The sequence below is a fragment of the Elaeis guineensis genome, chromosome 4 (genome assembly GCF_000442705.2).
Source record: "Elaeis guineensis isolate ETL-2024a chromosome 4, EG11, whole genome shotgun sequence".
In the NCBI taxonomy this organism is placed as follows: Eukaryota; Viridiplantae; Streptophyta; class Magnoliopsida; order Arecales; family Arecaceae; genus Elaeis; species Elaeis guineensis.
The window spans coordinates 13,742,220-13,756,450 of record NC_025996.2 but is presented as its reverse complement, the minus strand read 5'-3'; the positions used below and the strand labels follow the sequence as shown (position 1 = coordinate 13,756,450).

The 14,231-nt window shown below is 37.8% G+C and overlaps 1 protein-coding gene across 2 annotated transcripts; it reads left to right on the top strand.

The window, feature by feature from the left end:
• The first annotated feature begins 4,396 nt into the window (after positions 1–4,396).
• Positions 4,397–14,202, top strand: LOC105043797 (probable serine/threonine-protein kinase PBL19). Of its 2 annotated transcripts, none has more exons than XM_010921509.4 (5): positions 4,397–4,902; positions 5,532–5,988; positions 10,045–10,305; positions 11,343–11,465; positions 13,108–14,202. In XM_010921509.4, the coding sequence occupies exons 2-5, from the start codon at positions 5,599–5,601 to the stop codon at positions 13,651–13,653; spliced, it is 1,320 nt and encodes a 439-aa protein (XP_010919811.1). In that variant the 5' UTR covers positions 4,397–4,902; positions 5,532–5,598; the 3' UTR covers positions 13,654–14,202. The 2 variants fall into 2 exon arrangements, with proteins under 2 accessions (XP_010919811.1, XP_010919812.1); XM_010921510.4 differs by lacking the exon at positions 4,397–4,902 and adding an exon at positions 4,967–5,034.
• The last annotated feature ends 29 nt before the right edge of the window (positions 14,203–14,231 follow it).

The following is a 14,231-nucleotide window of genomic DNA, read 5'->3' as shown; positions in this document are numbered from 1 at the left end:
AACATAGAAAAAGTGAAAAATGTTATAATAAAAACCTTAGCAATAAAAATGAAATTATATAACTCAATTTATGAATAATGTGTGGTTGTACATGAGATCAAAATTTTAATATTTGAATCAGAAAGCACATCAGGTGTTACCAAAAACAAATTATCTGTAATGGATGGAAGATAGAAGATAGTGGGTAAAAAAAGTTGATCATCTGCGAGGACTCTTTGAATAGAGTGCAATTCATGTCTATGCCGCTATCAAGATACATCTCTGTTCGAAAGACAATAAAAGCAATAAACAAACATCGAATAGTTGCATGGAAGTCATAAATCTCTGATTCATCATATTTTAATTTTGATACATTGATTGATCTTAAAATGATCTTATTGTATTTCATAGGTATTAGAGAGAGAGAGAGGAACACAATACTAGCCTAGAGATTAAGAGAGAGACAGAAATAGTGACGGCAAAAATTGATGGGAGATAGCAGCGAGGAGAGCTAGGAGGAGGGGGGCGTCTCCATTTTTCAAAGATTTATGGAAAAGAAAGCATCCGAGGGAGATTGGAGGGGAGGCCGATGCCAATGACGACAGGGAAGAAGGCGATGGTGGAGACCGATAGGATATGACAGTGAGAAGAGCATCTCGACGTATGGTGCGCTCGGAGATTACTCCGTAATCTCATATGCCAATACCGAATTTCACTCTTTATATCCATTTACCATTTTACTAATATTATATAGAATAGATGTACATCCTAAACATAAAAAGACAACGTTTTGGATATCGTTCGGGGAAAAAGAAAAAATTTGCGTGCTTAAAGAGAACTTGATAAAATACCAGATGCGGTGTTCGGGGCAGAATCCAATATCAGCAATTGTTTACTTGTAGATTAGAATTCTCTACTCGACTCCATATGACCATGCCAATTTGCTTTGCTTGTGTGGTGTATCCAAGAACCCAATGCCCAATGCCCAGAAGCGACTGTATCTATCACCGTATTATATGTGCCTCTTTCTTTCTTTGCTTTCCCGATTCTCTTTGACTGATTCTGATGAAAAGTCATCAACCCTTCTTCACGGTTCGAAGGGGACAGGAGTGGAAATTATTAGTGGCTGCTGACCGACATCAGGATGGGCCAGTGTGTTCCCTTCCAGTTCCACGGACTTTTTTGGTTTTCCAGAAGACATCAATACGTCAGTCTATCTTATAATTTCCTTGCTCCATTGCGTATTCCTGAAAGGCTTTGGAGTGCACGAATTCATTCGATAAAGGAAAGAGAACCGTTTAATGCAGCAGGTCAAGCATATAAAACAAGCAAGCTGTCGACTCTACTTCTAATAAACGCAAGTTAGACCCTAGCGGGAGAGCTGTCAACTCAGTTCTTATCGTTCAATCCCAGAGCTGGTTATCGGAGATACCATCGACCCAAGTTAAGCCTTGGCAGCGGCTTAAAACTTGAAGAGCTGGGCATTGTCTGAGATTGGGTATCCTCCATGTTTTACCTTATAATTCCAGATTACGTAGCCGGTTATCCTCTATGTTTTACCTTATAATTCCAAATTACATAGTCTGTTATTCTTATGTTAGAAAAAAAAAATTATACAGTCATCAGCTGGATTCGAGACGAGATGAAGTATCTGAAAATCCATCCACCGTTTCGCATATCTGGAGATTACTTCGTCACACCGTCGCATCATTTGTCTGGCATGTATTTTAGGAGATGAGCATTGCCACTGCTGTTTTTATTTTCAAGCACACCGGAAGCTGGATCTGATGTGAAGGACGACTGCCCTCGGCTTTACAAAATATTTTGTACTTCAATTCTTTAGGCCGCACTCATATTAAAATGATGTCTATTTATATCCAAATATATATATACATTTAGAGACACTGTATCTAAGATTTTGAAGAATGCATAGGTGCATATCTGCAGGAGTCGTTCTTTTTCTGTCGTACAAGAGGTATATCTCCAGGAGTCGAATAAGATATTTTAACTCGCGAAGCATGCATGTAATAATACAAATGGTACCATATATTCCTGTATGGATCTATTTGGGGATGTTCTACTAATCAAGCATCAATGAGGACTTCAATTCGGCTGATGGTATCCAAATTCACAGCTCAGACAACATATCGTCCAAGATTCATTGACAACCTTACAATCATCAAGATACCAATTTGTGGTTTCACTTGATTAGTGGAATTTCCCAGAAAATTTCCCAGGTACATCTTCTTCCACCTAATATCATTGTTTTGCATTGGATGTGGCATTATTTTTTTAATAAAACTCCTTCCAGTGCACACCTGTACATTTGGCCCCCAAAATAATCTCATAGTTAAGGCATAACAAAGCAGAAGATTTGTCTTTTATGTGCTCAGTTTCTTCTTGTTTTAGATTTTAGAACCATCCGCGTGGCTTCATCGGTGAAAAATTGTTTTACGAACCAATTATCAGCTTCTTCCTCTTTTATTTTTTTTTTTTTTACCCAATAGAGAGATTTGCTTGCTGATCATGACATATTCCTCGTCCGACCACCTAACCTCATGTATACATAATGATATAATCCATGATTTCAACTCTTATTTGTTTCAGCTATGTCATCCTGTCCTAAGGGATCAGATATTCTAATACTTAACACGGTGGTCAATTTTGTTCCTAGTCCATGCTGTAGGCCAACCTACCAGCAACTTCTCATCCACCCAGAATTTGATCCGATAGCCTTGCTCTTGACAAAGTCATCAACTATGCGAAAACATCTTGTTTGTGGCTTTGGCCTCTGAGCATTTTGTACTTTGACCACACTGATTGATTTAACTCACCTGGTCAAGCTTAATGGATTGAACTAAATTTTTGGGCAAACAACTTGGTTACACCCAAAAAAAAAAAAAAGAAGCCCGAAACAACTTGGTAGCCTTGAGGTCCTGTGAGTGCGTTATCTGATGTTACGTGCTGCATTATACGCGATTCGAACGTCACCATCAATTGGCAGGTTGCTGACTATTTCTGGTTTAGCTCGATTCAGTCATCAGCTGGCCTACAAGTGCATTCTACTTCTATCTCGGTCATAAATACTTCACTGCTACAAAATAATTTCACATATGAAGTAATATATTTTTTCTCCTTGTTCTCTCCTTTTGGGATATTAGGAGTGGCTAATCTCATCTTCTACCATATTCCTAACCATCTTTTAAGGTTCACTCTAACTAGAATCAAATTGATGACCTCTTATCTAAGTGGCAAGAGATGATATTATTTGAGTTGAGTGATGTAGAGGTGGCATGATTGTTCCTAATGAGTTTTGATCAAGCTATTTGGCATCTTCTTCTCCCGGCAAAATATGGGAAGCCATACGAGCATATATGTAGTTTCATATTGGATATTCATATAAGAGATATTGGATATATATATATATATAGGTTTGAAAATTTAAATAATTTTTTTTCGGCTAATTTTTTTATATGAGATCTAGTATTGTTATAAATAATATTCAAAAAGATTCGATCATGATCTATGTGGATTCAGAGATACTGTAATTTACATCTATTTAGATGACTATAAGCTAATCATCGTGCTTGTGATTGGATTTGAATGGATTAATCCCTTAGTCCAATGAGGATGTTAATGCTTAAATAAAAGGTGTATACAAAAATTTGTATAGACGGATATTTAGTCTCGCATTGATTATTTATTCAAAAAATTTTAGATAATTATACGTGACAAATAATTGGGTTGTTACATAAAATATTCCAAATTCAATTACCAAATGATGATTTATGCTTGAATTTGTTAAAAAAACTTGATTAGATAAAAAGGCGTCCCGATGGAAGAGCGTATAGTCATCACGGGATCTAGGTAGTGTCAGCCTTATCTTCGCATATGAAAAAGAATGTTTTCATATCTCGAATCCATGATGTTGTTATAGTGGAGCATCTTTATCATTGCACCAAAAAGCTCGATGGTATGGACCTAGAATGCAAACTAGAATCCCAAAATTTGAATCACTATCAGGTTGATGTCAAATCACTCTCACCAATCTAGTACTTTCAGATTCCTTTTCAGCCCATTCCATTGATTTAGCAAATCACCAAACTAGCTTTCCTGCAGTGATCTTCAGATGTTGCACACACAACACCAAGAACCATCGCCGTTACGTTAACGGATCAAGAAAACTTAGCTCCCAACCTCCATTTTCAATTGAAATCCGTCACGTGTTAGAGGGCATGCCCCAGATATAATAGAGCTCAAACCCCATCATTATTATATGACCGTCCGAGTCCAATGTTGGGCTCAAAGAGTCAAGACTCATCCACTGGGGAGAGGGGAGGCTATTGGTTATAGCGGTCGTTAAGAAATATGGCTTCTTTTTGCCCAGCTTAGCTTTGGCTCGGCATTCATACGCCCCAACCCAACCGTCGTTTCTCCATTAAAGACGCCGAAGGGACGCATCACGGCTCCCTGCCTCCTACGAATCGAACTCTCGCCTTCTTGTTGAGCCCGTTCTAATCATCAATTAACATTGGAAGCAGACACCATTGCGTCCTTTTTCTCCTTCCCGCTTGCTTAAAACCCAGAGAAGAAGGGGATAATTGGAGAAAATAAGGTGAAAATTTTCATAATTTCTTGGGTGAATACCATCCCAAGAGAATGGAAAAGAGAGGGGGGAGAGAGTGAAAGGACTCACGGTAGAGGTTTCCTTTTGGGCTCTTGGAGGGCAACTGGGTGGTCAGGAAGTCTACAGAGAGAGAGAGAGAGAGAGAGGAAAAAAGGGTGGAGCCCAAGAGGTCAGAGCTCTGTAGTCCTCTCTCAAATTCTGGAGTTGTGGGTGAGGAGAAAGAGACGCTAGTAGAAGGAGAGGCAGTGGTCGCCCAAAGCGCGTGTTGGGTTGCGGAGGAGACCAAATTGAAGCAGGTGAATAAAAAAATATGGCGTTTTCGAGAAGTTTTCAAACTTAATCCTTCTCCTCTCCTCTCTCTTTCAGCGGATTTCGTTTGACTGCGCCGTTGGATAGAGGATTTTACTGCGCCACCCTTCCTCCTTAACGTGTTCAGCTTTCTCTTTGTTCCTTTGCTCTCCCTCTCTCTCTCTCTAATTCATCAAATTTGTTTAATAATTAGGATTTCCATCTGGGTTTTTCTTTAAGCCGCTTGTGATCTTTTTGAATCTTGATTCCCTTGATTACTCTACTTGCTTGAATTGCCTTTTTTTTTTTTTGGAGATCTCTTACGTTTTTGGTCGCTTTTTGTTTTAATCTCTAAAATTTGTCCACTTCCAACCTGCATATCCGTCTAGTCTTCTTGAACTCTCCCCCCCCAAAAAAAAAAAAATTTTTTTTTTTCCTTCAGTTTTCTATCCGGGTTTCCATCATTTCCGTTATTTTCCTCCTTATGCCTCTGTTTTGCAATCTCGATTCCCATAAAGTTCTCCATTTTCTTTCTCTTTTCGTCATTTCTTTTGATCTCTTAATCTTGTTTCTCTGTTCTTTTCCTCTTCCTTGCGTCACACTCTGATCTCCTCTTCTTTCTCCATATCACCCGCAGTCATCCCCATGGAAAAAAAAATCGCCATAAACTGTTGAGGGGCGAAGTCACCACCCTCTTTTGAAGGATGAGGTGTTTCTTTTACTTCAAAGATAAATTCAAAGGCCGGAAGCAGCCGAAATCTTCGCCCACCACTGGTTTGGTGCTCGTCTCATCGCCGACCTCGAACAACGATGGAAGCAGGTCGGAGGGTTCGGGTGCGGCGAAGCAGCAGAGCAAGTCCTCAGGCTCGGTCTCCTCACAGCGTAGCATCCCGGAGTTGTACGAGGAAAGGGCCCACAATCTGCGTGTTTTCGAGCTCAAGGAGCTAAGGAATGCTACTAATGATTTCAGCAGGTTGCTCAAGATTGGGGAGGGTGGCTTCGGAAGTGTGTACAAGGGTTGGATCAAGCCTCTTGATGGGAAGGGAGATAACATTGTCGTAGCGGTGAAGAAACTTAACCCAAATAGCTTGCAGGTATTGATGTCTCCTGATTCTTGTTTTGATTTACAACAAATAGCAACTAAAGAAAAAGTTTAAGGAGTTGCACTTGATGAAAATTGGATGTTATTCAACTATTATTCATACTGCTTTGACTTCTCTCTGCACAAAAAAGTAAAACGAAAATAGAGGAAAAAGATAAAAAGGATGGAGGGTAGAAAATGGATGGTCTCTCTGATTTTTTTTTTCCTTAATGCTAGATGGTAGTTCTATTTCCAAACTCTGAAATCCCAGAAAGTCCAACCTGGTAGATCCACTCAGATATAATATATGCGCAAGACCTTTCATGATCAATGATGGCAATGAAATCTAGCATACTTCCTTCTGAAAAAGGTTGAAATCAAAAAGGATTTTGAGTAACAGAGTCATTAGAAAAGAACAGTATAAAGAAGACAACTTGTTAGGGAAGTTCATGATTTTGTTGGATGGTACTGAATAAAAATTAACCAGATTTGGTTGGTGTGCTTTCTTGGCAAAAAATAACTTATAATTATATGTTATATGTGATCTTTGTTTAATAAGTATAATTATATGTTATATGTGATCTTTGTTTAATAAGTCTAGCTATTGCTATTGCAGTCTCTTGTGCTTTAATTGCATGGTTAGCTGCTTTGTGAGTCTTTGATTTGTATTTGTTGAATTTATTAGAATACTGTTTGGGATTCAGTTTCATTCTTTGCTCTATTCGTGCTTGTAATGGATGGTGGATATCATTGTCAACTTAAGTGCCCTTGATTAAGGATAAGGCTCTCTTGTGTCTGATAACCTTCTTATCAACTACAAGATGCTCTTAACTTGCCATCATTTATATACCAATTCAACATTGATCCCTCTGGTTACATCAAAGGTTAGTTTTTATAATTGGTAGAACATTGAATAATATCATAGAACTGGCACTTATCTTGTAAATCATGTAAATGCTTGTTGCTATGGTGCTCTAGCAGGAATATTATGGAGATGTTGGCATCTCCTAAATTCTCTTGTTGCATCGGGAATACCTTGTATCATCAAGCTATGAAGATAAAATAATGCGAAGGGCATGATAAGAAGCTACAAGAATGAATAGATATCCAGCTATGAAAACTTTGGAATTACTACCTCAAGAATCTAAGATCTAGAGGATAGACCCCTTCACATTTCAATGATTTGTGCTGCTGCATATTTGACTTTGAAGCACTGACAAACTTCAGAAGGGAGAGACCAACTTACGCTTCATGAATCATGTTCTAATTGGTGAGCTAGCTCCCCTTAGTTGGTAATGGACCTTGTAAATGAGGCTGCATAAGATGTTGAATGAGGATTCTTCTTGAAGATAAAAGAGATGTTGACAAAGGATTGAAGTGTTTCATATCATGCCTATTCCAGTCAAGTGCTGGTCCATGCTGACACTTGGGTGGCAACAAAAGATATGTTAGTTTGATGAGAGACCCACAATTGACATGTTAAGATGCAGTGGTCGATTAAACTTGTTATAAAATGCAAACCAATTTAAGCTGTTTTGTATAATGTATGGGCATGCTTTAAACATATAAATATGGTTCTTGAATCTTTTGTAAAAAGTCTAGGATTGTAAACCACCCTAGATATTGCTGCTGATTAGTAACCTTGCCACCAACCTATCTTGATGACTAGTTCACTGGGTTACATTTGAGCTGTGGATCAACTGTGGCACATCTGTTGAATTGGCCTACCTTTGCTAAAACCTTTCTGCACTATCCTCCTCCAATTCTCCTCTCACTCAAATCCCCCCGCCCACTTGCCCACATCCACCCCACGTGCCCACCCCATGCCCGCGCATGACCCAAAAAAAAAACATTTTGGCTCTCCCCTCCCTGCAAACCATCTTGTTTGGTGTCATCCTTGATGAGATGCCACTTTAAGTTCAGCCACCTGCCCTCTTGACCCGGGCCTGGCCAAGGTTGACATCCACCTTGTACCATTATGCTCGACCTGGGATGGGTCTACAGGCCAATGTTGCTGTTGTAATGCTGGAGGGCAGCAATTTTGAATATGGTGTCAGTTTGTTTGTTTCACAAGGCTGGTGAGGATGGCAGTAGCATCTGCATTTTGCTAGGGATCTATCATCCTTAATGCTTGGCCTATTAGAAGCTCAGCCAAAAAGTTGGTCCAAGGACAGCCCAACCTAGATTCGTCTATGAGCGTCCCTTATTTATCCTTCATGGCTGCCATCAAGTAACAAAGGCCTTGATGTTTAGGTAGACAGATAGCCAAAGAGCAAGAGAGAACAGAGCGGTAAGGCCTTAGGTTCTACCTGGCAACAGAAACAGCTGCCATGAAGTGATCATGTTTGCCCCATTGATGATGAGCAAGGTTAGCAGATGGGTTAGAAGAGGTGGTTTAGGGATTTGGGTATCAGGCATTGGGAGAAAGGATTCCACATTTGATTTTTTTTCTTTTAAATTCTTTTCAGTCATCCAATCTGGAATAGTTTAGATGGTCCCACATCTCTGGATTCTGTTGGTCCAGTGGTCTGTGGTGAAACATGGGTGTAGAACATATCCAACACTGCCTAATCCATGATGGCCTATGAATAATGAGTTGAAAAGGTCAACAGGCATGGATCAAGTGCATTTCAAAATGTTACTGTAGAATACTATTCAACATAAGGGTTGCATGGTCTCAAGTAGGGCTTTGCTATCATGCATGAAAATTTATTTGCAATGATTTTATGACATCCGTTCATGGCCATAGTCCCAAGTTTGGTGTTTGGCATCAATTTAGTTAGGGGTAAACTGGTAAACACTTGGAGTGAAGAAAAAATGTGTAGAGAACTTGTCAAAAGTTTGGAAAGAGGTCAAATAACTAAATATTAGAAAATATAACAATAATAAAGCATGTGAGAATCTAAAGCATTTATGAATTCATTCATATGCAAACAAACATGTCAAATTTAGAAAAAATACCAAAAGAATGAGCATCGGCATATGTCATCATTAATTCGTAATCCATAAAGGTCTTCTAAGTTATATGCGAACAAGTCATGAACAAACCATAAAAGATGTGTATAATTCATGAAGAATTAAATTTTAAACATGGGTGAGCAGCAAAATAGCAAAAAAAAAAAAAAAAAAAAAAAAAAACATAACCATTAACATATATCACCATTAATTTGTAATCCATAAAGGTTTCTTAGTGAACAATTCTTGAATAAACCATCAAATATGCTTGGAATTTGTAAACAATAGAATAATTCTCAATCTATTTCATTTATTAAGAATAATTCAGAGAACTCTTCAGCCAAGGAAAAAGTCAATAATAATTCATGTTTTATTCAAAAATTCCGAGAATATTGTCACCATGTTCTTAGATTTAAGAAAAAAGAATGATCATCAATGGGTAAACCAAGTGAAGGATGACTGGAAGAAGGTTATACACCATAGGAGGTGTAAGGCTCTTAGGATTGGATGTGACAACGAGTGTGGTCAGGCTAAAATCAAATTTTACATGGCATTTGGCAGTGGTCATGAGCAAAAGAACTGTGATCACAAGATTAAGAAAATTTCTTGATTTGAAGCTCTGATATCTGAAATACCTACATAAATATGAGTCTTAAGAGAACAAATTCATCTTGCAATTCTTTTAACATTTATAATTTTGATTCCTGATCTGTACAAAAGCAGTTAATATTGATTCCGGCAGATTTTAGTTTTGTGTCAAATACTTTTAATTATTTGGACAGACTAGATGTCTGAATCTAATGGTATCATTCTGGAGAATAAATATTTTTCATATTACAATTTTTTTGTAAAAACTCTGCCGGTACATTGAATTGGTGAAATTTTATATTTTCTTCAAAAGATTTGTAAATAAAGTATCATAAATGAAATTTTGACCTGTTTGTTTACTTGAACTTTATGTTGCGATCTCATAGCAGTAATCACCAGCGTTAATACTAATTGCTCTTTGCCAAACCTGCCTTTTTTCCATAATTTGCAATATGTTGTTGGTTTGTTGTAGTCTCTCTTCCCTTTTCTCCATAACCCTCTCTCTCTCTCTCTCTCTCATTTTTAGGGGCATAAACAATGGTTAGCAGAAGTTCAGTTTCTTGGAGTTGTTGAACACCCAAATCTTGTGAAACTCATTGGATACTGTGCTGTTGATGGCGAAAGAGGAGCCCAGAGGCTGTTGGTCTACGAGTTTGTGCCTAACAGGAGTCTAGAAGATCACTTATTCAATAAAGCTTACCCTTCTCTTCCATGGAACATAAGACTGCAGATAGCTTTGGGTGCAGCAGAAGGGTTGGTGTATCTGCACGAGGGTTTGGAAGTTCAGGTTTCCTCTTATATACTTTCTTAAGCCATGCCAATTTTGAGTGTTTCTTAATAAATAAATACTCATTCATTGCTTGATTCAGCTATTACTCTTATTTTACTATAATAGAAAGCTTGCCTTAATATAAAGGCCATATAATGTTATGCAGACTGTCAAGGTGCATGGATGGTAGATAGAACTGCATACATAAATTTGAGGCAAAAATTAGTTTCTCCCCTTTTAATTACAAGTACCAGGTGAAGTTGATCCTACTAACCTATTGCCCATAAAAATCTAAAGTTAAGATTCTAATTCCCAATGATATCCTGAACCTATCTGCTTAAATACAGATGAAGAAAGCAAACCTCTAAAGCATTTTAAGTCTTATTTGGATCTTATTTACTTTAGAACTGTCAATCTGACCTATCTAATTACATGTATATTTTTTCCTTAGTAATCTATTAAGCTCAGGGTTAGATAAAGATCTAGGTCTAAATAGATAAGTGCAATACAATCAAACTCAGGACTTGTTTACTGATCTCTTAATCCTTCTTGATCGATAATTGTACGCCAAAATCCTTACTGCATTTAGGTTAGTTCGGATCCCAGATATTCCCCTGATAATGACCCCATTGTCATCCTTAATTTTATAAGATCTTTCAAAAGAAGTGATAGAGGGCATGCAAGGATATCTCTTCATACTTTTCATTATCTTGTACCCTTCCATGATGAAATTGTTTTTTATAGCAGACTTCTGTATTCCACTCTGTAAAGCCTTAAAGACCCTTAGACATGGGGATTATCATGGCAAATATTGTTTTTAGGCTATATACTCTAAATGACATCCATCATAGCACTAGGGAAGCCAACTACCTGATGAATTTGCTTGAGCATGTACGACAAAAAGTTAGGTGTGGCCATCTTGCCAAAGGATTATCTAAGTTTAACAATTACAAATTCAATTATTTTGTGCTTTATTTAGTTGAATCCGTGTCAACAGAAGTATTGTTTCTGCTGTGCTTGCTGTGTTGCTTAACCATGACTTCCTACATGGATAGGTGATATATCGTGATTTTAAAGCATCTAATGTGCTGTTAGATGAGGAATTCAAACCAAAACTGTCTGACTTTGGGTTAGCAAGGGAAGGACCAACAGGAGGGAACACTCATGTATCCACAGCGGTATGTCTAAATTTACATAAACTATTTTCACTCATTTAGTTTCAGAATAATGTATATTCAGCCTGAGCTTCCTTTGTCATTGAGTTATCTGTTGTTCCCCTCTTCTCTTTTATATTGACAAATTCTAATGAATCTGGTTGAAGGATTATTGCTTACATAGACATAAGGTGGATAATATTCGATACACGAAGTCTAATTTGGTGGTGGACTATGTCAAATATCTTTTTTTTTCCTTCTATTGCTTTCCATTATTTTTGTAACTAGAGTATAAAATATGATGTGACAAATTTCTCCTTAAAATCCTTGTTGGGGCTGCTAAAAGTCTAATCTAATATGCTAACACCAAAGACACTTTCCTCCGTTGCAATATTTTCTGTTTATATTCATGGTATTCTGAGATGTAATAGCTTATATTTTGTTGCAATCTTGGACACAGACATAATCTCCAGCAAACATGATGAACCTGGTACTAGTTATCCCTAACAACTCTGCTCCACTGATTGCAAAAGGATCACTAGTATCTTGTGCTATATAGAAGCAGAAAGGAAAATTTTTATGGCTCAAATAAACGCAATCTGATCTCCTGCAGTACATAATAGCATTTTAGTAAAAGGAGTACCTAGCCAGCTTGCTTGTCCTTTTCTAATGCTATGTAGACCTGCTCACATAGTCAATTCACCATCCAAGCAACAATGGTGAAACTGTAACCGCATTAATTTGGAGAAAGTTTGGTATGCAAGAAAACAAGATATTAGGAAAATTAAAAACAAAATTATTTGTATCTGAGTATATGGAAAGGACTACCTAATTTTTGGATGATTTTATCATTTTTCAATAAATGATTTATGATTTTTCAGAAAAATCATAAAAACATGTTTCTCATTAAATCATGACAATATCAGGCAAAAATCTTGGACATAGTTATCTTGAATTATAAAATAATTTTTGAAATCTATTTGTGGTTTTTAATAATTTAAGGCTAAGAATTGATTCCCTGCAACAATACTCCTATAATCATATTACAGAAAGAGACACTCTAAATAATCATTTCTCCTTGTACTAACCATCTAGGCCATTGAAGTAACTAAATACTAAAATTAGAGTGGTGCAGGCATGAAGCTGCAAGGCACCATTAGACTTAACTCTATGGGATATGGAACTTTAATTGTCTCTGTGTCTCATGACCTGGCTTCTCTTCTGTTATTCATCCAGAGATGGTGAATTTTGGATGCCATCAGTGTCCCTTTTAACCCAAGGTAGCCATAGGCCATTGTTCAGTATATGTTGCCTCCACGGTTGTTAAAGTCATCAATATGAAATACTCTACGAGCTGAGTGTCAAGAAAGTTATTTTATTTTATTTTCTTTTTTGTTTTTGGAGCAAGAGTCTTAAGAAACTCTCTGCAAAACTGCTATTGATCTTCTTCCGCGTGTCTTTTCTGCATTATTTTGTTTTTCTATGACTCTCACAGTTCATGACATGTTTAAAGGATATAGGAGGTTAACTCTAGGTGCTCTAGAAATGTGGTCCTTGATGGCTGAAATCTTACAGAAGCTGCTGCATTTTGCTTGATCATTCTCTTGTTTATATTCTCTATGCACCTACTTCTATCCGTCATCATGATATTTTGTGGGGTGACCAGGTGATGGGAACTTATGGGTATGCAGCCCCAGACTACGTTGAGACTGGCCATCTTACAGCTAAGAGCGACGTATGGAGTTTTGGGGTGGTGTTGTATGAGATCCTCACTGGTAGGCGCTCCATGGAGAGAAACCGCCCAAGAAATGAACAGAAACTCTTAGATTGGGTGAAGCAATTTCCTGTTGAGGGCAGGAGGTTTAGCATGATTATGGACCCAAGACTCGAAAACAAGTATTCTCTGAGGGCTTCTCGGGAAATTGCCAAGCTGGCTAACAGCTGTCTCTCCAAGCATGCCAGAGAACGTCCAAAGATGATAGAGGTGTTAGAAAGTCTAAAACAAGCAATGCAACATAAGGAATTGGATGGGTGTGTGGAATCAATAGAGGGGAATTCTCCGACCAATTCGGACAATGAGGAGAAAACTGAGCAGGAAGCTGGTTTGAAATCCTCAACAAGGCGAATGCTTCACCTTGCTAAGCTGAGGGAGAGTGCAAATGCTATTGGCAGGAGAAGATTTATGTTGATGAAGGCTGCCAATCCAACATAATCCATTCTCTGGTGTTGATTCATTCTTGCTTCAAATGTTATGTGACAAGATGATAAGGTCCTCCTTGTTAGGGTGTACATCGGATCCGGTGCAGAAGTAGATTCAGGATTATTGCCTCAATCTGATCTGTATTTTTTGATGAGGTTTAGTAGTTTTGGAGAATGACAACTTTGGGCCAACAAGAAACAAGAAAAAGCCCTGCAGTAAAAGGAAAGAATTCATATGGAGAGAACAGAGACATTTCAAAAGTGGTCAAAACTAGCGTTCAGAGTATTGTAGTCATTCTTGCAGTGAGATGTGGCTTATAGATCGGAGGATCAGAATCATCGTTCCCATCCCCTTTTGCAGAAAAAACCTTATTAATATCACTTCTTGTCTCTATAAGCATTGTTTCTTGTTGATGTATATCTAGTCTCACTTATAAGTGCAGCTGATAAATAGTTGTGCATTATGAAGAGGGCTATTTCTAGATATGGGTTTATAACAAGGGTGCCACTCCTACCAGATACATTGCTTTAAAAATTTGCAAACGTGCATGATTACTTGTGACATCATTTTCTGTTAGTGATGACTGCTAC

What these genes read in the sequence shown, in the direction of transcription:
- LOC105043797 (XM_010921509.4), top strand. Translation starts at nt 5,599, where the DNA reads ATGAGGTGTTTCTTTTACTTCAAAGATAAATTCAAAGGCCGGAAGCAG. An exon ending in TTAACCCAAATAGCTTGCAG is followed by an intron (nt 5,989 to 10,044) that starts GTATTGATGTCT and finishes TCTCATTTTTAG; the next exon opens with GGGCATAAACAATGGTTAGC. An exon ending in ACGAGGGTTTGGAAGTTCAG is followed by an intron (nt 10,306 to 11,342) that starts GTTTCCTCTTAT and finishes CTACATGGATAG; the next exon opens with GTGATATATCGTGATTTTAA.